At 36.0% G+C, this 25,527-nt stretch overlaps 1 protein-coding gene across 6 annotated transcripts in view; it reads left to right on the top strand.

Annotated features, from left to right (window-relative positions):
- Positions 1-23,525, top strand: part of LOC126830184 (nucleolar protein dao-5) — a 38,374-nt gene extending 14,849 nt beyond the window's left edge. For 5 of the 6 annotated variants that reach the window (XM_050560504.2, XM_050560499.2, XM_050560501.2 and 2 more), the window contains 8 exons: positions 3,025-3,243; positions 3,821-3,877; positions 4,610-4,645; positions 5,238-5,279; positions 5,586-5,636; positions 6,004-6,098; positions 14,972-15,155; positions 15,827-23,525. In XM_050560504.2, the coding sequence (XP_050416461.1) occupies positions 3,025-3,243; positions 3,821-3,877; positions 4,610-4,645; positions 5,238-5,279; positions 5,586-5,636; positions 6,004-6,098; positions 14,972-15,155; positions 15,827-16,920 (1,778 nt within the window). In that variant the 3' untranslated portion in view covers positions 16,921-23,525. Of the gene's footprint in view, positions 1-3,024; positions 3,244-3,820; positions 3,878-4,609; positions 4,646-5,237; positions 5,280-5,585; positions 5,637-6,003; positions 6,099-11,463; positions 11,585-14,971; positions 15,156-15,826 lie in introns of those variants that run through there. The other variant, XM_056102734.1, reaches the window with a different exon arrangement.
- Positions 23,526-25,527: the final 2,002 nt, after the last annotated feature.

The following is a 25,527-nucleotide window of genomic DNA, read 5'->3' as shown; positions in this document are numbered from 1 at the left end:
TCTTATCCGATTTTGACGAAACTTGAAATATAGGTTTATCTCCAAAAGATCTCGGCTGCTTTCGATATTGGCATGTATCCGATCGAAACTTCATGGATTATGGCCCCTGTTTGTACGAAAAATCACGTTTTAAGCTTGTGGACACTATAGAGGTCACAATTTTTATACGCCCACATTTTCATGTGGACGTATTATGCCGTCGCCCCTGTCCGTCCGTCCGTCCACAATTGTTTGTGGACTCGCTACAGGTCACAATTCTTATCCGATTTCGACGAAACTTGAAATATAGGTGTATCCCCAAAAGATCTCGGCTGCTTTCGATATTGGCATGTATCGGATTGAAACTTCATGGATTATGGCCCCTGTTTGTACGAAAAATCATGTTTTTAGCTTGTGGACCCTATAGAGGTCACAATTTTGATCCGATTTTGTTGAAACTTGAAATGTAAGTTTATAACCCAAAGATCTCAGTTCCTTTCGATATTCGATATACGCAAACCATGTCTGTCACGGCATAATTTATTTTTGTGTGCCGTAGTAGACCCTATCATCCCAAATTAGTTTAAAGAAAGATGTATTGGTATTTTGTTTATTTATACTTAAAAGATGTGTAGGCCTAGGTCTATTCATTTTACAATTATTCTACGTTCTGTATATTTGTTTATTTGCCGTAAATAGGTCACCCAGACCAATTTAGGTCACCCAGACCAAGTTACGGCACTCCAATGTTAAAGGTTTGAATGTCGTAATTGTCCAACACGTGCCTGCAAATTTTCATGATGTTTCTTATTTTATTTCTTACCTGTGTTGACCGTGGATTTGCTACGGCACGAGAGTAGGACTAGGAGGACGATGAGAGCTTTCTCAGTTTCTGCCTGACCTGATTCTCATTCCACCATAATAATAATTAATATTCGTGAGACACGTACAACAACTTTACAAACAAGTCAAATAATACAACGTGTTTTAATTATCAATATCTACCTGTTGTCATAATTCGTTGTACTCAAATAAAACACAAACACCGTTTTAAGAATCATTTTAATTTTTAATCTCAAAGTAATAAAGTAATATTTGAAAAAAAAAACCCAACAAAACAACAAATACCGGAAGGTCCTCAACTTATCTATCCAGAGAAACAGAGTGGGGCGGGACAATTTTATGCTCAGTCGGGTGGTGTCAAAAAGTTTTTAGATCCCTGTATCATTGATGAAAATTAAGTGAATTTGGTAAAATTTGAATATATAAATGGAAATTTGATTTGCACTGAACCAAATACAAAAGGCAGCAGATGCTCTGAAAATACACCCCTGTGTTTCAGTATGACCCTGTAGGCACATTTTCAAGTGTGTGCGCAGGCACACTCAACTTTTATAGAGCCCTGTCTATAGAGGTCACAATTTTAATCCGATTTTGTTCAAACTTGAAATGTAAGTTTAAAACCCAAAGATCTCGGTTCCTTTCGATATTAGCGCATATCGGACCGTAACTTCCTGAATTATGGCCCCTGATTGTACGAAAAGTCACATTTTTGGCTTGTGGACCCTATGGAGGTCATAATTTTTATCCGATTGAAAAAAACGTATTATTATATCACTGTTACACCCTAAGGACGAATGGGTTCGAATTTCATGAAAATCGGCCCAAAATTGACAGACAAAATGACCGCCATTTGTTCTCAAATAGCGTAAAAGTATGGTATATCAAGGTTGTGGACCCTATAGAGGTCACAATTTTTATCTGTTTTTGTCGAAACTTGAAATGTAAGTTTATAACCCAAAGATCTAGGTTCCTTTCGATATTCGCCCATATCGGACCGTAACTTCCTGAATTATGGCCCCTGATTGTACGAAAAATCGCGTTTTTAGCTTGTGGACCCATTAGAGGTCATAATTTTTATCCGATTTAAAAAAACGTATTATTATATTACCGTTCCACCCTAAGGACAGCTGAGTTCGAATTTCGTGAAAATCGCCCCAAAATTGACAAACAAAATGGCCGCCGTCCATTCTCAGTTAGCGTAAAAATATGGTATATCAAGATTGTGGACCCTATAGAGGTCACAATTTTTATCCGATTTTGTTGAAACTTGAAATGTAAGTTTATAATCCAAAGATCTCGGTTCCTTTCGATATTCGTGCATATCGGACAGTAACTTCCTGAATTATGGCCCCTGATTGTACGAAAAATCGCTTTCTTTTTAGCTTGTTCTCTATCCATCTCTCGAAAATGTGGGCGTATCCTGCCTGGCAGCCGCTGGTATAAATATCTTCGTACAACATAATCTCGGGCCGCTGGATTGTTGACTAGAATGTCCAGGGGCCTTATTCACAAAAAACTAAGATATTTTAGGAATTCAGCTCTTTCAATGGCCAAAAGCTTCTAGGATCATCCAATGAAATAGCTTCCTCCTTAAAATATTTTATATTTTAGCTAAAGTTTTCGTGAATTACGCCCCTGGTTTGAATCCTGGTATTTCAGAACATTCAATTAATAGAGTATCCACCACTCTTCCTTGGTAGAACATTCAATCAAACAAGCTATCCCCCACTCTTCCTTGGCAGTGCATTCAATCAACTAGAGTATCCCCACCCTCCCTTGGCAGAACATTAAATCAAATAGAGTATCCCCCACCCTCCCTAGCAAAACATTCAATCAATTAGAATATGTTGACTTACGGGTTTGGGTGGTTGAATTGTCTTAAAGCGTGTGCTTTAGATCATAAGGTCTGTCATTTAGTCAGTGGCATGGGTTTCGATGACCAGTTTTTACGCAACATGAGTTTTGTCGCCTATCCAACCTCATGTTTTCGCCAGGTTCTCCAGTATTTCTGTCGGTGCTAAAGGCCCCCACAAGAGATCTATTGAAATAAGATTAACCATATGTTAGTCCCAAAATGATCCAGTTTGTTTCACAAGTACTTAAACCTCATCTCTCTCTCTCTCTCTTTCTCTCTCTCTCTCTCTCTCTCTCTCTCTCTCTCTCTTTTGATTGACTTAAATTGACTTCTGGAATTATTTTAAGGTAAAGAATTACTCGATAATGATTCTAGTGATTCAGAATCTCAAACCAAGAAAAAAACAAATAAGAAGATGGATGATAGTGACTTCGAAATGGAGGAGGAGGAGGGATATGCCAAGCGTGGAAAACAGAAGGACGATTCCGCAGAAGAAGTTGATTATGAAGATTTCTTGAAGGAAGCAAAGAAAAATACGAGTAGATCAGCCAGTAAGCGGAAGATAGGTATGTTTTAACTGTGTGCTTTAAATTAGGGCTGGCACTGACTACCATTAATTGAGCGATTATCGGTATTAAAGCATTTTGATGGTAGTCGATACAGATTTGAAATATCAATTATCATGCAATTATATATGATCATTTGTAAGAAGAAATCAGTCGTTGTTGTTTGTATTTTAGAGGAGAACCGAAAAAAGCTCCCCTTAATCAACAAATTGAAAAAAATCGCTCCCCTAAAAAAGCTCTTCCAGTTTCGATAGGAAGAGTGATTTAGAAATTAAGGAGAGTGATCAATTGCAAGGAGAGTGATTAGTTGTGTGTATGGAAAATGGTTCTGAAGATCAATAACTGCATGTTAGAGGGTCATTCCTGGGTTTATAAATGATAATAAACCCTCCATGACTTTGTAAAGGAGAGCGATTTTCAATTTTAAGGAGAGGGAGAAAAAGCTCCCTCGTCGACATTCAAGTGAGCGGCAGACGCTTGAGATTGATCGCTCACCTTAAAAAACAATGACTGAGAAATACATGAAAGATAATCCTTATCACAGTATTTATGTTTTTATCCTTATTTATGTTTTCAGCCACAATTACTGCAAAGAAATCTACACCAGCATCAAAACGTTCAGGATCTAGTAAAGGTTGGTACACAGTTCTATAATTGTCTGCAGCTGTTCCATTTAGGAGCCTTGTTGGCGCAGAAAAGTAGGATGTTAAACCCAATTTCATTTCTGTTCCATTTAAAGATTTTCTGCATTATTTGAGAGATAGATTGGGTTTAATGTCCCCTCGACACAAACTAGGTCATTTTGTAACTAAAATGCAGTTCAATTTTGATTTAATAATTGCCTTGTGCATAGGACGAAACCAGAGAAAACCGATGAGTTTGGGCAGCCGACCCGATCCTTGACACATTCAAGTTTGGTATTGCAACCACGTCACTTGGCTTAATGACAGACCTTATGAGCTAAAGCTCATGCATTGGACCACTTGACCACCCAACCTCCTACTCCTCCACACACACAATTTGAGTTTTGCTAACTATTAATTTATCTTTTCATAATCTTGAAAAACTTTAGTACATCAAATCTTGCTTTGTTTAATAGTATATTTATGCCTGTATTCAAACTTGTGATGTGACGACCAATTTCAACATGGGGCACGCACACACTTAATTTGAGAGTTAAGTGTTGAATGTGAACAAATTCTATAATGTCAATGTAGCTTATATAAATCATCATATGGCGGGGTGGGATGTTATTATAGTCAGAAATATCTCTCTACTGACAACAAGGCTTTAAAAATCATTTCTGTATCAACATTTCGAGACAAGAAAATTTTCAGAATATATGATAATGTTTTATTTATTACAGAAACTCCTAAAAGTCGTAAAGATCGTTCTGTGTCAGGTATAGTGATTTTATTTTAAAATACTTGACAAATTTATAGTAGCAATAATAGTATTGATGATTTATAAAAAAGAGCCACATCCAACATTTGTACGCAGGTAAAACATGCTATGTTGTCATCTGCAAACTGGTTGAATCTTACAAACCTCAACTGTTCTTATAATACAATGGTTGAAAACTCTTAAATTGGTGGGCTACTGTGGTTCTGTTGAAGCCTGTGGAGGCCATCTTGTAATTTCAACTTGTCACAGCTAGGAGTTGGGGCGGAAAGTCGAGGGGCAAGTATTTTGAAACGCATGCTGGTTGCAGGAAGTTAAGATTACAAAAAGGTTGCAACCGGTTCCATAGTTTACCATAAACAACATTATAGAGAGATTAATGAAATGGGGTTTCACATCCTACTAATAATGTATATTGAAATAAAATTGAAACATAAGTTGGTCCCAAAATGTTCCAGCCTGTGTCAAGTGGACATTAAACCCTCTCTCTCCCTCTCTCTTTTTTTAAAAGTACTTTTTTTTATTCCACATTTTGGTAATACCATAATTTTTAGCATCAATAAAGGTTTTGTTTATATTTATTCTGTTTTTAGAAACCCCAACACCTAGATCAAGATCTCAGAAGACTAAAAAAGGTACTTGAAATATTAATAGATCAGAAAGATTATAAATTTGTGTTAAAATATATTATGTAAGAGCTAAGTCTGCCTATTGCAGGTCTTTATTTTGGCTTCATTTAGACATTCAATCACATGATGAGATCTAAATGGATTTGAATACCCGCAAGATTTAAAAATATAACAATAAAATGGGTAATCAAGACTTAAGTATCGTAACGCTACAATAATATATGATCTGCACTATGTCTTCCAAAAGTCATACTTTTGAAGACTTAAAATAGTAGATGTGCTTTGGTAAATTCTGTATATTATATTTTGTAGTTGAGCCGAAACCGAAATCAACGCCCAGATCAACAAGTAAAGATACTGGTGGTGAGTATATTTTGTACAGTTTATTATGGCAACTGCACTGACTGAGCGAGAAAGACGTGGACTCGATAACCAGGCACTGTTGTTTCAACAAGGCTCTTTAGGATTTTTCGTTGTGATTCACACTTGTCAGTGTTAAAGGACTGAGATACAGGGCTTAGTTGAAAATTTCTCTCATAGCAAAAAGCATGGTGTATGCCCTTCGTAAGTCCCCATTTCATTTATGTCTGACAAAGTCTGTGACAAGTGCCTTATGTCCAGGCTTGTATATAGAAGTTGTGTGATAATTTGACAATGTCTGGTGCCTTATGTCAAGACTTGCCACAATAATTAGGATGAGAATATTAATCATGTTATGTTTGTTTTGTAGGTAAAAAGACAAGTTGTACGGCCTGTGGATCCGGTATTAACATATCTAAAGATGTACCATTTCAGCATCCAGATCTAGATGTTGTCATCTGTCAGGTCAGTATTTATAACACTTACTACTCCATTTGACGTTTGGGGGCTTAGGTGGCCGAATGGTTTAAGGCATCATGGAGTCAAGTAGCATGGTTTCGATTCCCCGCTTGTACATGACAAGGAGAATGGTTGCTTGCCCATCCTCACGGGTTTTCTCTGGGTCCTTGGGGTGTTGGGTGGCCAAATGGTTTAACGTGTCATGGAGACAAGTAGCATGGTTTCAATTTCCACTTGTACACGACATGGAGTATAGTTGCCTGCCCAACATTGTAGGTTTTCTCTGGGTCCTGGGGGAGTTGGTGACCAATGGGTTTAACTCATCATGGATTCAAGTAGCGTAGTTTCGATTCCCGTGACAAAGAGTATGGTTGCCAGTCCAACCTTGTTTGTTTTCTATAGGCCCTCTGGTTTCGTCCCACCGCTAAAGACCCTTAAACTAGGGGTTTCAGGTCAAAGTTTCAAATGACAGAAAAAAATTTTTAAAAAATATTTTGTGAAAATATACATAAAATGCTACCCAAATTTTTTTATTTCATCAAAATATTCTAATTAGATCCAAAGTTATGGAATTTTAAAATCCGAGATCGACGTCAATGTAATCAAAATGCTCTATACCAGTCAATGCGTGGCATGGCACCAAAATAGGTGCTTTTCAGTCATATTTGAGTGACGTCCTAAGCGGTATTTTCCCTTCAGAATCGCTAGTACCAATTTTAAAACTGAAATCCGCACGTTATTGTCAGCTAAAATTTATTAAAATCGTAATAATTTGAATGATAATATGTCAAATATTTATAATCTGGATGATACCTCAAGAAAGTTTTTTTATATTTAGTCGAAATTTGGCAATTTTCAGTCATCAAAACAGATAAATCCATTTTCTACGGGTCTACTTATCTGATCACATGGTATCAACAACCATAATAACCACAAAAATGTTATCTATCGTTTGATTGGTTCTATATCAAAATCCCCCGGTAACTAAGGTGCGGATTCACCAATGAAGTGAGTCGTAGCAATGGAAAATCTCAGGCCGCGTGACGTCAGAGCGGTATTTTCCCGCGAGCGTCTCATGTAAACAAACGGTAATTTCGCTTACATTTCGATAATTTTTTAGCCCGAATCTTTGCAGATATTGAGATTGATATTAAACTATTGCAATACAATTGCTAGTAATGCATTTACATAAAATAGTAATTCAGAATCGTAGATTGAAGTGGGCTATTTTTCAGCCGCTGGCTGTCCGATTTCACGCTAAAGTCACATGACCTGAAACCCCTACTTAAACGCAAGTGAATTAATGAAACTCCCGATATGATCTAGTTTATGTCGTGTCAACACATGTTAAAATTTATTTCTCTTTCTCTTTACCCATTTGACAATTACGAGCCATGGTGATTAAGGCTCTGGTCTTCCGGTCCAATCCAGATATTGATCCGAGAATCCCCCAGCTTTGTCTCCCGTTGTCAGTGGTTACTGACAATACACATACAGTCATTAATTACTTCCACTCCAAAATTTTTTGCATGCAAAATTCAGCAAATTCATTGATTGTAATGACATAGGCTTCTGAACATGCCAGAATTCTTCTACAGCCCAGTCAGAGTAGGAAGTTAAACCCTATTTCATTTCAGTTAAGGATGCATTATTCAAGAGCTAAATCTGCCTATTGCAGATCTTTCTTGAGGCTTTAAATGTTATATAAATTATTAATTATATATAATTTATTAATTTGCCAAGACCATAATCAACCCTCAGTGCCATGGGATGCTCTAGATTTTTAACAGATTTAAATACGATTGGCAGTTAATGATTTGATTTAAAAATGGATAATTACGACTTTTATCGTAACAATGTTAACAATGACAATCGTGACTACACTACATGTCCTGCAATGGACGATAACTCCACTCAGAATGAAGTAATTTGACTGAAATTTTCAACATATTCCCTTTTCATTATTGAGTTAACTATTATAGCGAGAACAGTCAGCTCTATTAAATATTACATAATGCATCTGTGATATATTTTAGGACTGTACTGAAATGGGTTTTCCAATATGTGAGTCGCTCCCTCAATATCAGTCGCTTGTCGCAGGACGTCATTTTGTGCTACGGGCACAAAAGCATTGTTAACAATGGATTTTGGTCAAATTGTCGATTTTGAGATTGAGGTTGGAACATCAAGAAATACAAAAAAACTTTGTTATTTGAGAAGGATTTTGACGATCTGAAAACTGGAAATGGTGTTTTGGGGGTATTTTATGAGCCTACCTGATTAAAAAGGCCCAAGAAATGACGTCTATTCTGTGAAAAAATCGGCAAAAGTAATCCAATGTTTTGAAAACGCACGCGGTGCTTGATGCTAATCTCCATACGTCATTTGAAAGGTCATGAACTTAACTTTCCATATTTGGAGTAAACATAGGCAAATTCTTTGTCAGTAACGAATCAGAGTCAGTTTAACAAGATCAACCGTAGGCCTTTTCGTTGCCACGAATGGCCGACCTCCCGATGATAATACGCGATTTCATTGTCTTAAAGCTCTTGCACGCGCTCGATGTGTAACATGGGCATGCGCAACGAGGATGTTAACACAGATTTGTTGACTTGCCAATCTGTCAAATTCATCTTTTGTTCAATAGTTTTATGAATGAAAATTTCGTCATTTCGTATTAATATTAACTAAAAAGTTTGAAAAATGTCATCCAAGTCTAGACCCGCTGCCCATGTTGCACGACTCCTGAATTCAGCCAAGCAAATCGGTATTTAAGACGCCGGAATGATGAATTTCTACTCGGTACTACTACTAGTACTACTGACACTGTATAGTAGTGTATCGGCGATGGCGGGTTCGATTTTTTTTAAAGTACAAAACCTTCTATGTGATATTTAACATAACTATTTAAAAAAAACAAAATCTTTATGTTAGGCCTATATATGATATTTTATTGCTTAAATGATTGATACTGTTATAACCCCGCCCAAAAGGTTTACGCCGTGAAAGATCTTGTTTACGTCACGTGACTTCAAGCTCACTTTTCCACCCGACTCAACTGATTACCGTAAGAACTATCCCTGCTTCTGCTCAATTTCTATGCATCTTGACAAATTTCTTATACAGATACTTTGATTTTCCAAAGGAATCATTGATTTTCTTATTGAAATACATTTTAATAAAGCAGAAGTATAAATAATGCCAACTAGGACATGAGAGATCCGATAAGTCGGAAGTGTCATTCAATTGTCATGTGGTCAGTGAACCGAAAAAAATCGCTACTTCAAGTATTTGGCTAAATAAATGGATTCTTTTTGGCATAGTACGTATGTTCTATAGTTAAATTAGTATTCTTGGACTAATGTAAATGTATTTTCAAGGAGGTATACACTCGAATGAGTAAACACGAGTTTGCACCGGTAAATATCAGATCATTCCCGTAGCTAATAATAGTAATAATTAGTATACGGTACATGTCTAAGAAAAGAACCCTATACATCCAAGTGAAAGTATTAATAAAAGGAAATGTTTAATGCCTTCTTATTTATTTTGCTAAACTGATTTAAATCTTTTTCTTAAAATTAGAATGAATTTGATTTGTGTCAGATACACTTATTCTTTGGTGCTATAAAATTTGAGGCTTATATTAAAAATAATTATGTGTCATACAATGTAACTGAAATGTTATTGACCATTACATGATTTTTGGAACGTAATTAATTCTATTACTCATTACTTTTGAAATCTCCCATTACTCATTACGGCCTTTACATTCCATTACCATCACCCCAGCCCTGGCATACAGCTTAATACGAAAGAAATTTTGCCAGGACGGCTTTCTCTTATATTGAATTCCAAATGCCAAGGGATCTTTTACCCGCACGCCTATGTGTACACAGAACCTCGGTTTTCCATCCCACCCAAACAGCTAGACAGTCCTTGTCAGTCCCTTCATCCTGCACCACTGAAAAGTGAACCCTGCCGGAAAATCCTGATGAACTTTCTAGGTCAACACCGGGTTTGAGCCGCGACTTCCAGGCTAGCGAGCCAACGTCTTACTCACTTAGTCATCGTGGCTCCCATTATAAAATGGTGATATGTCTAGACTTATACCATGTTGAAGATAGGCCTATACATTAAATGTTCTATTAATGAGAGTGATACAGATTTTATGGTTAGTGTAGATTTTGATAGTTTTGTGTTAATTTGTGATACAAGTAAATTACTTGATTGTAATTGTAGATTTCAAACATACTTCAAAAACATATTAGCCTTTGACGGTTTGATAAGATGGGTGCACCGATTGCAATCACCGTACTTATTTTTCGAGGCTGAGCCTCAATTCACCGTTTTTAACTTAATTCATTAAATTGTCGAACAATTTTTACATGTATGTACTGAAAATCTGACCCATAAAATGGCATCTAGAGTTGATTATGGTCTGGTCATGTAAATAAATATTTTATTAATAGTTTTTATAACACTTAAGGCCTAAAGAAAGACTTGCAATAGGTAGATTTAACACTCCCATAATACATGTTCTAAAAAAAGATCCACAATAAATGGTTTTTAGTTCACAACATGAATTTTGCGTGAAATATCTAAATTAGAGTACCCTAACCCTAGTCCACATAAAAATAGTCGTCGCCCCTGTCCATCCAGAAACATAGGTTTATCCCCCCAAGATGTCGGTTTCTTTTGATATTGGCATGTATCGGACCATAGCTTTGTGGATTATGGTCCCTGATTGTACGAAAAATCATGTTTTTAGATTGTGGACACAGTATGTTTATAACCCAGAGATCTTGTTATTCGTGCATATTGGACCATAACTTTCTGAATTATTGCCCCTGATTGTAAAGATAATCACGTTTTTAGATTGTGGACCCTATTACAATTTTTATCCGATTTAAAAAAAAAATTCAAATATATCACCGTTACACCCTAAGGATGGTTGAGTTCGAATTTTGTGATTATCAGACCAAAACTGCTGGACAAAATGGCCGCTCTTGTACGCAGATAGTTTGAAAGTACGTAATACCAAGGTTGTTGATCATCTAGGTCACAATTTGTATCCAATTTTGATGGAAATTAAAATATACGTTCATATCAGAAAGATCTTGGTTCCTTGTGATAATATTGCAGGTCAAATGTAACATACTTGATAATGACTCCACATTGTACGAAAATTCACTTTTTTAGCTTGTTCTCTGCTAATCTCTTGCAAAATGTGGGTGTGTCTTGTATGGCAATCACTTTTTGATAAAAAAAAAAAAATGAGTTGACTTTAAAATGCACAAAATGCATAATAATATCTATATTTTAACACTATTGACCATAATGATTATGGCGTGTTTTTTTTTTTTATAAGGTTATGACGTCAAACATCTGGGTCTTTTAAGAGTTGATCTGTGATTAACGTCATGATATCGCCTCATGACATCACGTCATGATGTCGGTCACAGAGCTTTGGCCTAAATACAGCCCCGAAGCCAAGGCCACATGATTTTGGGAATGGGCTATTGGTGATTTGTTATGAGGTTATGACGTCAAACATCTGGGTCTCTTAAGAGTTGATCTGTGATTGACGTCATGAGGTAAGCGTTTTTTTCCATCCACTGGAGCCAGGTGTTATGACGCCATATGGGGATTGTGGGTTAGGATAAGGGTTAGGAATGGGTTAGGGCTAGCCCTGTCTACATCTCGAGACTCTGACGAAATCTGCAGGCCACAGCCCTCATACATGCCAACTATTCCGATTTTGTCGGAATCATTCTGATTTTCTGAGTCTAATTCTAAATTCCGATTTTACTCTTTATAATTCCGTTTTTTAAAATTTATTGGAAGAAATTTATTATATTTCATTCCTGACCTTTTTATACGCCCACATTGAAATGTGGTTGTATATTGTCGTCGCCCCCGTCCGTCCGTCCGGCTAAAGGCTAAAGTTAATATCCGATTGACTTTAAATTTATATACAGTGTTTAAGGCCATGAGACGAAGAAGTCTATTGATTTTCAGCGATTTCCGATAATTACTGCCAGAGTTATGGCCCTTGATCACTTCAAAAAATCTTGTGGACGCTCTAGAGGCCAAAGTTAATATCCGATTGACTTTAAATTTATACACAGTGTTTAAGGTCATGAGACGAAGAAGTCTATTGATTTTCAGCGATTTCCGATAATTACTGCCAGAGTTATGGCCCTTGGTCACTTCAAAAAATCTTGTGGACGCTCTAGAGGCCAAAGTTAATATCCGATTAACTTTTAATTTATACACAGTGTTTAAGGTCATGAAACGAAGAAGCCTATTGATTTTCAGCAATTTCCGATAATTACTGCCAGAGTTATGGCCCTTGATCACTTCAAAAAATCTTGTGGACGCTCTAGAGGCAAAAGTTAATATCCGATTGACTTTAAATTTATACACAGTGTTTAAGGTCATGAGACGAAGAAGCCTATTGATTTTCAGCGATTTCCGATAATTACTGCCAGAGTTATGGCCCTTGATCACTTCAAAAAATCTGGTGGACGCTCTAGAGGCCAAAGTTAATATCCGATTGACTTCAGATTGATACACAGAGTTTAAGATCTTGAGGCGAACAAGTATATTGATTTTCAATGAATTTTTATGACTTGGAACAGCTAAATCCATGATACAGTATTAAAAGTTTTGTATACAAAACGTTAGCATGGGGCAGAACTTTATAAAAACCAAACAAATTCTAATGGTTTTCTGAGTTGTTGCTCTAATCAGATTTTAGTGTATTATAAATGTTCCATTACCGAAAAAAGTAAAAATATGCGACAACTCTTGTTGACTGCCCGGACGATTTAGCTGCTGTGGGCGTATGTTTCGTTGCCTGGCAACCTATCTTTGATTGATAAAATCCCTCTCGTTTTATTTTTACATTGACGACTGTCTCGGCATTCTCGCTGTTTGTTGTGAATCTGATGGCCATACTGTTTATCGTAGTATGAGTCGGTAAAACAACGAAAATAGTTGAGAACATGTGTCATGTTTTCCTTATTATTATTAATATAAAATGGAATAAGCTATTATGTCTGGACTAATCAAGATCAAAATGTCATGTGGTTATTTCCGTCATTTGCCGTGTCTAATTTGCATAATTCGCGGTAAAACGACGGAAATAGCCGAAAACATGTCTCAAGTTTTCTCGATTGTTATTAATATAAAATGGAATAAGCTAATATGTCTGGACTAATCGAGATTAAAATGTCATGTGGTTATGTGTCAAGTTTTCTCGATTGTTATTAATATAAAATGGAATAAGCTAATATGTCTGGACTAATCGAGATTAAAATGTCATGTGGTTATTTCGTCATAGGCCGTGCCTAATTTGCATACTTCGCGGATATTTTTTGCTTCGCGGATATTATTTGCTACGCGGATATTATTTGCTACGCGGAGCCATTCTTGCAGACACTCGTACAGTACACGGTGGGTTTACCGTTAGTTGACAGTAACGTTGTTGCTTCTTCCTTAGCCATATTTCCTTCTGACTTGATAAAAAATGTTTTCAAGCTGTTTTCCATGTTTGAAAATAACAAATTACAATTATAAATAAAACCCAGTATAAATAATTTACGACTTCTACTTCCGTGTCGGTCGTCAAGACAAACAAAATGGCTTCCAAAACAAATGTCAGATAAAAATACCGGGAAACTTACGGCAAAGAATTATCTAGGTCATGCCTACATGTAAATGACCAAAAGCATATATGCATACTTTCGTATATAAATAGGTAAAAAAACCTCAGATGCATGGACCTAAATCACCAGCTGTTTTTATCCAATAATACAAGGTACTGCTTTAAATAGGTGCTAATTTCTCCAAATTTTCTTCATCCTCTTAGGCGGGACCCAAACCCCACGCCCTTCAAGCCTCAGGCGCCTGCAGCACCTCCAGCGCTCACGGTGCTTTGCACCGATCGAACTTGGACCTGCGGTCTCGCTCTACCCTCAATACAAGGCATTTTGATTTTCAATCTCCTCAGGTTGGCATGTATGAGCCCTTACCCTAACCCTTATCCTAACCCACAATCCACATATGACATCATAACACCTGGCTCCAGTGGATGGAAAAAAACGCTTACCACGTCATGACGTCGCATCATGATGTCGGTAAGCGAGCTTTGCCCCTAAATACAGCCACGCAGCACAAAACCACATGATTTTAGGAATGGGCTATTGATGATTTAATACATTCAGTGTACATAAAATAACTTACAAAAAAAACACCATTTTGGCCGCTGTTACCATGGCAACCAACATGGTTAGATTTTGATGGGCACATTAATTTCAAATGTGTAATCAGAAATTTCTTTTACTAATAATAATAAATTAAACTCCTTCCTGCTATGCTATTGGCTTTAAATCCAAAATAAAAGAAGCATGTTTGGAATAGACTGTTTTTCCCTGTTTGGCCTTTTTTCTAAAATGTGACAAAAAGTCTGGGATTTGATTTTATTCATTTAGAAAAAGTAAAAAATGTCCCAACCGAGTTGGAACCACGCCTTGGGTGTTGTCTTTGGTTTATACTATCAGAAAATCATGGGTTTAGATATCTAAATTGAAGGTTGCTAAGGATTATTGAGGGAAATTTCTTCTGAAAATGTCCCAAAACTTTGAAGTCCGTTTTCTCATTTTGACGTTTTTCCCATTTCGAAACACCCACAAACTTCAAATTATCATAAAATTCTTATCCCTGGTTCTAATTTAAAAAGAGTTACATTTTTGGAAAGCTCAGACTGTAAATGCTATCAACTCATTTTTCATAAAAATGACCAAGAGACTGGTTTTGTGGGAGCAGTTCACATATACCAGAATTAATTATAATTTAATGTTAATATATTTTAGGATTGTAATGACTTCCTTAACAGCGGTGAGATTACAAAAGATGAGGATGGTCTAGATGAACAATGTAGTTGGTGCGGTGAGGGTGGAGAATTACTTGGATGTGATTTCTGCGATCGTGTCTTCTGTCAGGCTTGTATCAAGAGAAATTTTGGCAATGCGAATTTAAAGGCTTTACTAAATGCTGGTGAGTTGTTAATTGTTGTAAGCTTGGTGCCATCAGCATTAAAATAAACTATGAAGATTATGAACGTATAGTGTCTTTATTAGCCCTGTTTCTGGACGAACCCTATTCATTTAAAGAGACATGGTAACAAGAATTTTATAATGCATGCTGTATGCCCCATACTCGTTAATCTGGTTTTATAATAGGATTACAAAGCCCATTTCATTTAGGGAGCCATGGTGGCTCAATGAGTTAAATGCTGGCTTGCTGGCATGGAGGTCTAGGGTTCCTCCTTGTTTGTGATGCAGGATGGAGGGCCTGGCAAGGGATAACGTATATTCATTCGGATGGGACAAAAAAAAAAACAAGGTCCTGTGTACACATTGGCATGCAAAAGGAAAGAAAGAGCCCTTGATAGTTGAAATTCAATTGCTGTCTAGGCAACATTTCCCTCATAGTGCACTGTGTGGCATTTGCCTGCCTTCATTAACCCAGTGGGAGTAGGATGTTAAACCCCATTTTATTTTATTTCATTTATACTTTATGCTGTATGCCCTGTCTTCATTATTTTGGTCAGTAAAATAGGACATTAGACCCAATTTCATTTATTTAAAAATCGTAAAGTTAGCACCATCTGTACAACAAATGTTGACAAAAGATTATATGCATGGAATTTATTGTTTGTATTTCAGATGAGGATGTAAAATGGAAGTGCTATGTGTGTGATACAGCACCTCTTCAGACTTTAGTTGATCAAAGTAAACAACTGTTCGAGAAAATAGCGAGCGCTAACATAGAATCGGCAGCTAAAGGCTCTAAGTCGAAATCTTCTGCGTCACTTACTGTTTTCAGTGTGAAGCCTGCCGGTGTGGCTGATAAAGTCAGCAAAATTCTCGACGCATCGCAATCGTTGCAGTCTCTGCTAGAAACATTAAGAGGAGAAAGTTCAGTGGTTGGCTATAGTGATGAGAAAGATTGCTCTAAAAGGCTAGAGAAAGCATTAAACGTTTTTTTTAAATCTGTTGATGAAATCGTTAAAACTGAACCACCGAAACCCAAATCTCCAAGCAAAAGTAATTTGGTGAAAATGGACACTGATGATGAAATCCAATCTCCGTCGAAGAAAAGTAAATCTAAAAGTGATACAACTCCGGAAAAGAAAGACGAACCATCTAAAATGGTTTTGTCAGATATCAGTGACTTTAGCAATAGCGCTGATGAAGAAGAGAAGGATGACAAAAAAAAGAAAATCGATGATTTCTTAAAGGATGATTCGGCTTGGTGTGAGGTTTTCGGAAATAAAGGCCAGAAAGATGAGAAAGAAAAGGATGAAGAAAAGAAAGAGGTAGAATCTGAAAACGACAAAAGTGAGTCTGGGGACAAGACAAAGACAGGGGATGAACCAGTGGAAAACAGTATTAATTCTGAGGATAAAACAGAGGACAAGGAAGACAAAGAGGAGGGAAATTTGGAAAGCAAAGACGAGCAAGCTGCGGAACCCGTGAAGAGCGAGGAAAAGGTCATTAATAATGCCGGAGATGCTGAAGAGAAATGTGAAGAAAATGGAAATGAAGATATGGAAAAAGATGCTGGAGTTGAAAAAAATGTGGGAGAAGAAAAAGGCAAAGATGAAGAAAAAGATTCCAAAACTGAAGAAGAACAAGAAGGCAAAACCAACGGACTTAGTGTGAAGCGTAATTTGGAGGACTCCACTAGTGACAATGAAAATAAAAAACCCAAATTAAGTGGGGATGATGATTCTGAATTACCTTCATTTGACTGTTAATTAAATTTCAAATTTTTGAAATCATTTTATTATATAATTGACCAGTTGTTGAAAATATTTGTCACACATTTATCCTTAGTTTTCTACGCAAAATACATCTCAGATTTTCATTAAAAAATGATTTTTTTAGGGTGTTGTTAACCAAACTTTTAGGAGTTTTTAGCTTGAAATCTATACATTTTTGATATAGTTTAATTTTAGTAGGAAAGAGTATAATCATTTGTATCTTCAGGATTTTAGGGATTTTAATAGATATTTGAAAATCCCTGCACAACAGCAGTACAAAATCATTGTTAGGTTGAAATGAGAGGTGGTTTATTCATCTTTATAACGTTTTGGCTTAAAGACCCTTTTAAATATCTATTTATGTCTGCTCTCACCGCTGGCATAATCCTTTAAGATCCTATTGTGTTTTTTTACGATATTTGAACAAATTCAGGGTAATTGATTCAAAGTTGTTAGCGTTTCCAGAAGTTGCACATTATCTCATTAAATAAATCTGTCGGATCGTCATGCTTTATTTTACCTCCAAGTCAAGAGACACATCAAAGGGAAGATAATAACTCGTTGAATGACTTGATAATTATATTTTTGTATGCTCGCGTTTAAATTGTTGAACATTGCAGTGTGCCACAGAAGAATCAAGGGTTTACAGCTACTTTTTAGTTACTGAATGTGGCCACCTTTCTGTATTGCTCAGATGACTTGGATGCTTTTGAAAACACATACCCTGCATTTGAATTTAAGATTATTTTCTTTTATGTTGTTTTTATCAAAATTAAAAAAAAGCTTAGGTCCTACCCAAAAAATATTCTGGTTATCAGACAATCCTTCCCAGAAATCTGATACATATGGGAGAATATTATTTTTGTGTTTTTTTGGGTTATTTGTCAAATGATCACTACTTGGCTAAATGAGATTGTTTTTATTCAGCCCTATTAAAGTGTGGAGCCACCGTGTCTCGGTGAGTAAAATGATTGCTCGCTAACCCAGAGGTCCTGCGTTTGATCCCGAAGTTAGTCGTGAAAGTCCATCAGGATTTTCTGGCTTGGTTCGCTATCGTCTGTGGTAAAGGAGAGTGGGCCTGTCAAGGTACAACGTATAGTCGTTTGGATGGGATTGAAACAAAAACAGGTCCCGTGTGCACGTATAAGGACCCTGGCAAAATTCCCCATAAAGCCCACTGTATGGCATGTGCCTGTCTTCATTAACCCTTTCAGGGCAGAATGGGGGGTTGGATGGCCGAATGGTTAGTACGTGCATGCTGTATCATAAGGTCTGGTGTGGTTTCGATTCTCTGGTTATATGTGACCAGGAGTAGGGTCGCCTGTCCAACCTCGTGGGTTTTCTCCGGATTCTCCGGTTTCCTCTCACTGCTAAAGACCCCTACACACAAGCGAATTATTGAAATAAAGTTGAACCATGTGTTAGTTTGTGTCGAGTGGACGTTAAACCCATCTCTCTCTCTCTCTCTAAGGACCTTCAATTTCATTTCATTTCCTTTTAAAATGATACAGGATTATCTGATCAATAGAATATATTTTTTAAATGACCTTATTTTGAATTGTAAATATGTTTTTTCTCTCTCTCTTAACTGATATGCTAATGAACTTGTTAGGAAATAGCAATTTTTACAAAATTTTCCGATATAGAATTATTATTGGGAGAAGATGTTGGGGATTTGAGGGGTAAATAGGCTATCTGAATGGGATTGGGGAACAGGCCTGTCCTACAGTGTATGTAATACCCTTTCCCTTAATATTTATCTACCAGTTGATTTCGTTCCTTGAGCGATTCTAAATTTTTATGTGAAGATTTCATTGATTATTCACTCCCTTCCTTTAATGGTGATTATAATATAGAATACAGGCAGCCTAATGACCATCGAAAAATGTCAACACTTACCTCCAAACAAATAACCCACAGATGGATCTCGATCTGATCATCCGCGCCACAGGAGTAAGAAAAGGTTGACACATTTCCATTCATGATTCAGCATTTAATTTGTCCCTTTCAATCCATGGCATCATTCTACCACCCAGTTCTGTGGGTTATTGCTTTGGACGCAGTGTTGACATTTTGCGACAATCCATAACACACATGATGTAAAGGACACAAGACTTAATATCATTGCATGCAAGTATTTGGTATATATTTCCGCCCTTCCCCCATTATTTGTATATAACATATCGGTGTTGTATTAACATTTATATAAATGTATTAAATCGTTCTCGAGCTGTAAATTGAAAGCTTATTGAAATAACAAATGTTTGTAAACTATATTTGTTATTCTTAAACGTTGTTTTAACTTTAAAAGAAAAAGAACTGAAGAAAATGAAATTCTAAATATTAGGATGATTATGATTGATATTTTTGATTTTTTCTTTGAATAGAATAGAACATTTTAAATTGTACATTAATTTGCTAAATCCTGGTTTCTTTATCCATCTTCATTGGCCTAGTCAGATGTTAAATCATTTTATTTTCCATTAATAAATAACAGTACTTTATTCCTTATATGCTGTCGACTAGGATCTAGAGCTTATAATTTTAAATTGTACTTTGGTATGTTAAAATACTTCCCCATTTTTTTTATGCCGGTCAATCCAGGGCAAAGATTACACAAAACACTCTCAGACTTAAGAATTTACTCAACTTTCAATCACGTTCAATATCTTTGATCCAGAAACACAAAAATTTGCGCTTAGTTTCTTGTTCAAGTATTTGATACATTAAAACAACAAAAGTTTTATTAAGGGCTATATTTGAGTTAAAATAAGGTGAACAAATTGGAGTCAATTTTTTAACTTAAACCTGAGAATGTTTTCTGAAATCGGGGCCAAGACTTATGGTACTTGTACTTAAGGTTACCGGTATTTATCTAATCACAAGTTAATATGTGTGCAGGGAACATTGTATAGTCGTTTGGATGGGACGAAAAACCTAGGTCCCGTGTACACATTGGCGTGCACGTTAAAGATCCCTTGGCAGTTAGAATTTAATATGAGAGTAGGCCGTAGCCACCTGTCTGGGCAAAATTTCGTTCATTGCACACTGTATGGCGTATGCCTGTCTCATTAGCCCAGTCGGAGCAGAACAGTAAGATGTTAAATCCCATTTCATTTCATTTTTATATACGCCCACATGGAAATTTGGTCATATATTGCCATAGCCTTGGTCCGTCGTCCATAATTTCGTGTGAACACGAAGAAGCCTATTTACTTTCATCAATTTCCATTAATTTCTTCTGGTGTTTCGGCCCATGTTACCACTCTGTTTAATGCTGTGAATGCTCTTAACAACAAAAGTTTTCATCCAAGCTGTATAAAATTTATATACATCATTTGAAATTAGTGAAACGAAGAAGCCTATGGCCCTTGTTTCACTTTCTTGAACCTTGTTAACGCTCTAACGACAAGTCGTTATCCAATTAGTGAAACAAAAAAGCCTTTTGAATAACAGCATTTTCCGTTAATTATGTCTAGAGTTATGGCACTTGTTTCACTTTGTTGAAGGTAGTGAGCGCTCTAATGACAAAAGTTGTGCTTAGTGAAACAAAAAAGCCTTTTGAATATCAGCATTTTCCGTTAATTATGTCTAGAGTTATGGCACTTGTTTTACTTTGTTGAAGGTAGTGAGCGCTCTAATGACAAAAGTTGTGCCACCTATATGAGCGCTCTAATGACAAAAGTTGTGCCACCTATTACCAGTGTCCGAAACAAACATTCTCCACGCACAGGCCTGCAGGACCTGTGTGACACATGATCATGTGGGTACCTCAGGTGACACGCAGGCCCAACCAATAATAATATTTATAAGAATAAATATGCGACGACCGCTCGGACGATTTAGCTGCTGTGGGCACATTTTTCGTTGCCCGGTAACCCATCTTTGATTCCAAGATGACAGCGTGAACATTATGCACTGTCTATAGTACACTTATACATGAATAATCGTTTACATTTACATTTTAAAAAACAAATAGCCAGTCTTAACTCGTTAGAAGTCCTAATTCTGAAACTGAATTTGTTAGATATAATGATTACAAATCTTAAATTCATATACTGTTTCCCATTGTCGTAAAAAAAAAAAAAAAAAGGTGTAGACTCGGCCTCATTAGATCATGAATCATTCCTTCAGTATTAATATGCAATAAAGCTTATATATGTGTAACGTGATATATGCTATTTGTTGTAATGTGTTAACCTAGTGATGACAAGGAGATTAAATATTGGTTTTTCGTTAATGTTTGATTATCTTAGGAATTATTTACATAATACCTTAAATCTAAATACAAAACTTGTTATTTAAATAACATTTACTAATTGACAAGCATAAATAAATATTATTAGACCTGCCTACTGCATCAGAGTTTTGATAAGGATTGTCTGAAAACCAGAATACTTTTACTTACTCAGCTTTTCTTAAAGGGATGTTTCCACTAGGTTTCTGTACTGTCTGGATCAATGCCTGATGAAGACTGGACAAGCCTAGTAGAAACATCACTGTATAAATAAAAAGCAAGCTATGTAATTGATGTGTAAAAGTTGTACAATTGTTAAGGTTAATTGACGTAAATTCTGCTTAGGAAGTTAAAGAAAGTCATCTCAAAATTTTATAGTTGTGTAACTTTTAGTGACTTGGAAATTGGAATACCCATGTATAATTTAGGAATTTTTAGATGCTGATTGGTCAATTAACCTGGAAAGTACTATAGTACAGTATTTTTTCAGTGACATTTAGTAATTGAACTGGAATATTCTGGACATAATTCTATGGAATACAATAATTGCTTTTTACTGAGGGATGTTTCGACTAGGTTTCTCTAGTCTCAATCATTGCTTGATAATGTCTAGAGAAGCCTAGTCGAAACGTCGCTCAGTTATAAACGGTTATTGTATTTCAGAGAATTGTGACCAGTGTATAGAAAATAGTATACTTACTTAAAGATGCATTTATTTTGTGGCATTATTAATATTTGTATCCAATTATTGTAGATGTTTCAATTTTTATCATTTTAATCGTGAAGTTTTTATTATAGTAATTTGTTTTGGGGTAATTTTTAAACATTTAAAATTGGAACAAATTAAATGTCTTCAATTTAAAGTAAAATGTGTATATGTTATTGGGATTGTTAATATGAAGTTAAGTTGAGCAATAGTCAGTATTTGTAACGTTTATGTCTATAGAGATTATCGTCTGAAACCAGTGAGTTCGGTGATGGCCGGGGTCAGATTAAGAACAATACAGATTTTGGTGTCCCCATATAGGCTTATATGTAATTCCAAATATAAACAATAATAAAACATGAAATAAATGTGTATTTTTCAAAAATGAGGTTTTATACACGTCATAATTAATTAAGACAAAGCAGGCAACAGTAATAAGGAAGGAGAAAACAATGAAAAACTTATTAAAATTCTTAATTATTTTTTAAATTACATATCTTGATTTTGTCAACTAATAAAGCTGGTGGTGCCCTAAGCATGTGCTTATTTTTCCTTAATTCTGCCCTGGTGAGGCCAGCAGAACAAACTCCTTGATTGTATACCACTCATGTATAGGGCCGAGTAGTAGTACTCAAAAATGTCAGAAAGGTAGATATTTCATTCTTTGATTGATGTCCTGGTTGTCGCCCCTTACGCTCTTAATGCCACTGTCTGAAACACTTTCAGCACATACAGATGATAACTGCTTCGTAAATATATTGTTATGTTATTGTCATTATGGGAAAGATTATAATGTCCGCACTCCATGGAAAACAGTCATGTTTCGCTTTTATTATGAAACTAGAAATTGGTCTATAAATATGAATTTTGCCTCTAGTTTGACAAGATGTTAAACTCCCCTGACAGTTGGAAATGGAAATAAAACAGTTGGGCCAAAATTCACATATCACACTGTATGTCATATGCCTTTTCTTTTAGCTGAATTGGTGCAGGTCAGTAGGATGTTAAACCCCATTTCATTTTATCAATTTTGAAATTATATTTACTTCCGATACATCATACCGGTGCTAAAATTTCTGTTAAATAAAGCTACCAACAGAAAATGACCTTTTTGAAAATTTAACAAATGTGACCTGAAAATGGCATCAAAATGATAAGAGTCTGTAATTAAATGGGATTTAGCATTTCTACTTGTGACTTTCAGGGGATTTTAGAACATTGAGTTCAACTTTTTACACGAGATTTGTGATGTTACGAGTTGACATGAAAGAAATGTAAGACAGTGTTACAAGTTGATACAGAGATATTTGCCGACATTGATATTTGCAAACATCTTAATGTCATCTTGGAGCATGATTTGTATAATGAAAAATGGACTAAAACTTGATTCTGCAACTTTATATCAAATCACATAGTACCATGTATGTTGTTACTTGCATGTCATTTTCATTTTCATTGAAATTTTCATTACTGGTACATAATTTTCCCAGTTGCCATGTTTGATCACTAATCTACAATTCATGTAACTAAATATCCATATTATTATAATGATGTTGATGTTAATATTAACTATAGGTTATATGTGTATTACATATGTTGTTACGTGTTGTCACTCACTGTAAATAAAGCCGAAAATAAAAGTAGAACCATCCACTATCAATCATATCTTCTTATCTGTTTGGAGGGGATTGGGTGGTCAAATGGTCTAACAGGTGCACTTTAGATTAGAAGGGCTGTTAAGGGGTGTGATTTTGACTCCCAGCTTGTATCTGACAAGGAGTAAGGAGGCCTGTGTAACCTCATGGGTTTCCTCTCATTGCTAAAGACCTCTACAAAAAATTATGGAAGGAAATTGAGTGGACAATAAACCCCATTCCTCCTACTCCCGGGGGATTAGCTGAGTGTTATTGAGTCAAGTGGCATGGTTTGGATACCAAGTATGTGTTTGAATTTCAAAATAGTCCGTCATTGAGGTTAGTGGCATAGTTTGGATCCCAAGCATATAAGTATTAGTGACAATATTTTCTTATGTTTCAATTTCAAGTGGGGTGTTTTCGGTCTTGTGCTGACAAGGAGTAGGGTCACCTGGTTCTTTGATTTCCACCCACTGCTAGAGAACCCTACCTGCAAACGATTTATTGAAACCGAAATGTACCTTATTTTAGTTGAAACATGACCTAGTTTAACCCCCTTTTACTCTGTAGTATTTTGTCAAGAGATTGCTTCAAATTCTATACTTGTACTTAAACATGCACTATGCAAGAGCTAAATCTGCCTATTGCAGGTTTTTCTTTAGGCCCGGAATGTTGTCTAATATAAACTATTAGACATTTATTAACAAAACAAGACCATAATCGACTCTCAATGGCATCGGATACTCAAGATTTTAACTAGATTAAAACAGTTCGCCATTTAAAAACTTTATTTAAAAATGGGAAAGCGAGGCTAAGTCCCGATTATACCAGTGCCTTATACCACTGTGCACACATCTTGTCAAAACTACAAACAATGACAACTTGGCTGAGAATGAAGTAATTTGAATGAAATTTTCAATATTTTCTTTTTTATCATCTATTTTTGAATTATTATAGCAAGAATGACCAACTCTTTATTAAACTCTTAACTAATGTATCTTTAAGGATTGGTAAACCACAGGTGGACATTAATGCGAGTTGCCAGACTAATTGTTCAAATTCAGTCTTTTCTGTATTTTTCAAGTTTACGTGGAAAACGTGTCTAGTTATTTGTATGGGATTAAAAATTCAAATGTACAAAGTTCAAGCCATATAATCCTAACTAGTCTATTTTTCTTTGGGGTTGAAACCACAGTCTACCAAACATTTAAGTCCTGTGTGTTCATAAAATACCCCTTTATAAATGAATTAGTAGGAAATTAAATGGAAAGTGGATTAACTATTACTTTTCTGTGTAAGACGGATGTATCCTATGCAGTGAGGTTGAGTGAAATTTTCTTTCTGCCTATTCTTCGATATTCAACTGTCACTGATTCTTTAACTTTGCGTGGCCGAATGGTTAGCGTGTGCCCTTTGGGTCATAAGGCATGTCATTGAGTCGAGTGGCATGATTTCAATTCTCTGCTTGTATGTGACAAGGAGTAAGGACGCCTGGCCAACCTCATGGTTTTTTTCCGGGTCCTCTGGTTTCCTCCCACTGCTAAAGACCCTTTCGTGCAAGCAAATTATTGAAATAAACTTGAACCATGTTAATCCCGAAATAAGTTAGTTTGTGCCGAGTGTGAGTGGATGTTAAACCACATTTCTCTCTCTCTTTTTTTTCTTTCCTATCCGAAAAACTAGACACTGTGCCTTGCCAGGCCCTCCGTCTTGTACCACTGACATACCTCCTTATAGCAAGCCAGTGGCAGTGCCTTACTTGCATCTTGGCTCTATGAAAACAAAAGAAAAAACGATGAAAAAAAACTTTTCTCGCCAAATATATAGGAAGTGTTATTGTTAAGTCCCAGGTTTACATTTTAATAATTTCATAATTAAATTTTATTCAGAATGACGAAGACCTGCGAGTGGTCAGTTATAATAGTCAAAACTTCGACACAGTTTCGGCACTGCCTGCATGAAATACCTTATTTTGGTACCATATTGTGAACATTATATAAATGGTATTTGGGTCATATAAAATT

The sequence above is a fragment of the Patella vulgata genome, chromosome 8 (assembly GCF_932274485.2).
Source record: "Patella vulgata chromosome 8, xgPatVulg1.2, whole genome shotgun sequence".
NCBI classification, from domain to species: domain Eukaryota; kingdom Metazoa; phylum Mollusca; class Gastropoda; family Patellidae; genus Patella; species Patella vulgata.
This window is presented reverse-complemented; position numbering and strand designations above follow the sequence as displayed.